The 2,238-nt window shown below is 33.6% G+C and overlaps 1 protein-coding gene across 1 annotated transcript; it reads left to right on the top strand.

Annotated features, from left to right (window-relative positions):
* Positions 1 to 395: 395 nt before the first annotated feature.
* LOC102590106 (heat stress transcription factor A-4c-like) lies at positions 396 to 2,212 on the top strand. The gene is made up of 2 exons (XM_006348856.2): positions 396 to 827; positions 969 to 2,212. The coding sequence occupies exons 1-2, from the start codon at positions 591 to 593 to the stop codon at positions 1,983 to 1,985; spliced, it is 1,254 nt and encodes a 417-aa protein (XP_006348918.1). The 5' UTR covers positions 396 to 590; the 3' UTR covers positions 1,986 to 2,212.
* Positions 2,213 to 2,238: the final 26 nt, after the last annotated feature.

The following is a 2,238-nucleotide window of genomic DNA, read 5'->3' as shown; positions in this document are numbered from 1 at the left end:
AAACTATTAGTTAGTCGTATCCAACTTTTGACTTTTAATTTATTTTAATATCTTTTTGGCGTAAAAGTAAGTATTTAAAAATATTTTTTTGTCTTTTTCAAATACTTTCAAAAATAAAAAAAGTATTTTAAAGTCAAAAACTATTTTAAACATATCATGTAGAAAGTTAAAACAATACCACAAATTATAATTTCTTTCTTATATCAACATAAAATATTATACATATTAATTAATTTATTTTTATAATTTGAATCTCTAAAAACGAAAATACTTCATATATACTTGGACAAAAAGGGAAATACACAAACTAAAAAATTTCCACTCTCCCCCAACTTGTTCCACAATCCACATTCAAAGTCAAGTCGTCTACCCTCTCTCAGTCAAGCTGAATAATGAAGAAACACTGTACTTCTCCTTTCCCCTTTTTATATACACTTATTTCCTTTTCAATTTCTTCTATACCCTGTCTTTTCTCATCTAAATCTTCTTATCATTTTCTTCCCCTTTCTCATTCAAACTCAAATTTTTAATCTTCGCAATTCACACTAGATTTTATCTAATCCTTAAAAAAAGAAAGTGTATGAGTGTACATGGTAAGCATAGTTATGGATAATTGTAATGAACGATCAAGTTCTTCTTCTCCGGCGCCTTTTTTGTTGAAGACTTATGAATTGGTTGATGATACGTATACTAATCCTGTTGTTTCATGGAACCATAACGGACGTAGCTTCGTTGTTTGGAATCCACCTGAGTTTGCTAGAGACTTGCTTCCGAAATACTTTAAGCATAACAATTTCTCCAGTTTTATCAGACAACTTAATACTTATGTAAGTAAATCTTTCATTCATTTCATAAATATCTCGATTGAATTATCACAAAATGTTTATCGAAATACAGATAGTTGAGATATGAAACTTTCTGTTTTGATTTGTTATTTGACGGTATTCATTTATTTTTTTGTTCTACAGGGGTTTAGAAAGGTTGATCCTGAACAATGGGAGTTTGCGAACGAGGAGTTTTTAAGAGGGCAGAGACATTTGTTGAAGAATATTTACAGGCGAAAGCCGATCCATAGCCACTCTGCAACAGGGCAATCAGTGGCTGCATTGACGGATTCGGAGAGACAGGAGTATGAAGATGAAATTGAGAGGCTGAAGAGAGAAAACAGTATGCTTCAGTCATCTGCGGAGAATCAAGAGAAATTTAATATGGAATATGAAAGTGGAATTAAGTCTATGGAGCAACGTTTACAGAACGTTGCTCATAGACAGGGGAAATTGATTTCCCTTTTAGCTCAATTACTACAAAGACCTGGATTTTCCTCTGATTTTATTCAATGCGCGAATAATAACAGTAAGAAGAGACGGTTGTTAGTATCGAACTACTTAACTGAGGAGGAAAATGCAGCTACTAACTCTGTAGTTGCACCAAAATTGGACATGGAAATGGTTAAAAAGTTGGATTCTTCAATCAATTTTTGGGAGCGTTTTCTGTATGGTACTCGAATGAATCCAACAGAAGATCAAACGTGTGATTTTGACCATACACAACCTTTACCTTCCCCAATTGTTATACGGGAAATGGATACTTCATCTGATGATTCTGGCAAACGAAACTCTCCTATCGATCATTCACCATCCTCCTCCGAGTTAGGAGGAGGACCTTTGAGTCCTGTCATATCATCAATTTATGTCAATTTAGAATGTCAACTTAAGCCATCTGATCAGGTTAATCAGGTTGAGGGTAAGACCACTAAAACATCTGAATTAGTATCAAACTCGGGTAATGATGTATTTTGGCAACAGTTCTTAACAGAGACGCCTGGTTGCACTGAGCCACAAGAAGTTGAAAACAAAGGCATTAACGAATTAGCGTGTGATATTAGATTAGGGGATAACCATAGATATTGGTGGAATAGCGGAGTAAATGTAGAAAATCTTGCTGAAAGGATGGGGCATCTTAGTAGTCCAGCAACAGGAAGCTGAGTTGGTTCAGATTTCCTTTGACATTTTACAGCTATTGTTGTTGTTTTTTTCTAGTTTTGATTATCTCAGATGTCACATTGGAGCACTTGTTGGTTTGTTGTTGTAATACTAAGTATCAGTTAAGAGTTCCATGTACTGAGATCATTCACTAGAAGTTAAATATTAAGTACCACTTTTTGTGGAACTTTTAGTGTAGACTTTGCTTGTAATTATCAGAGTTTTAGTAAGATATTTATATATATATATATATATA

This window comes from Solanum tuberosum, unplaced genomic scaffold (genome assembly GCF_000226075.1).
Source record: "Solanum tuberosum cultivar DM 1-3 516 R44 unplaced genomic scaffold, SolTub_3.0 scf00102, whole genome shotgun sequence".
In the NCBI taxonomy this organism is placed as follows: Eukaryota; Viridiplantae; Streptophyta; class Magnoliopsida; order Solanales; family Solanaceae; genus Solanum; species Solanum tuberosum.
The sequence above is the reverse complement of the archived record's forward strand: the minus strand, read 5'-3'. Positions and strand labels throughout refer to the sequence as shown.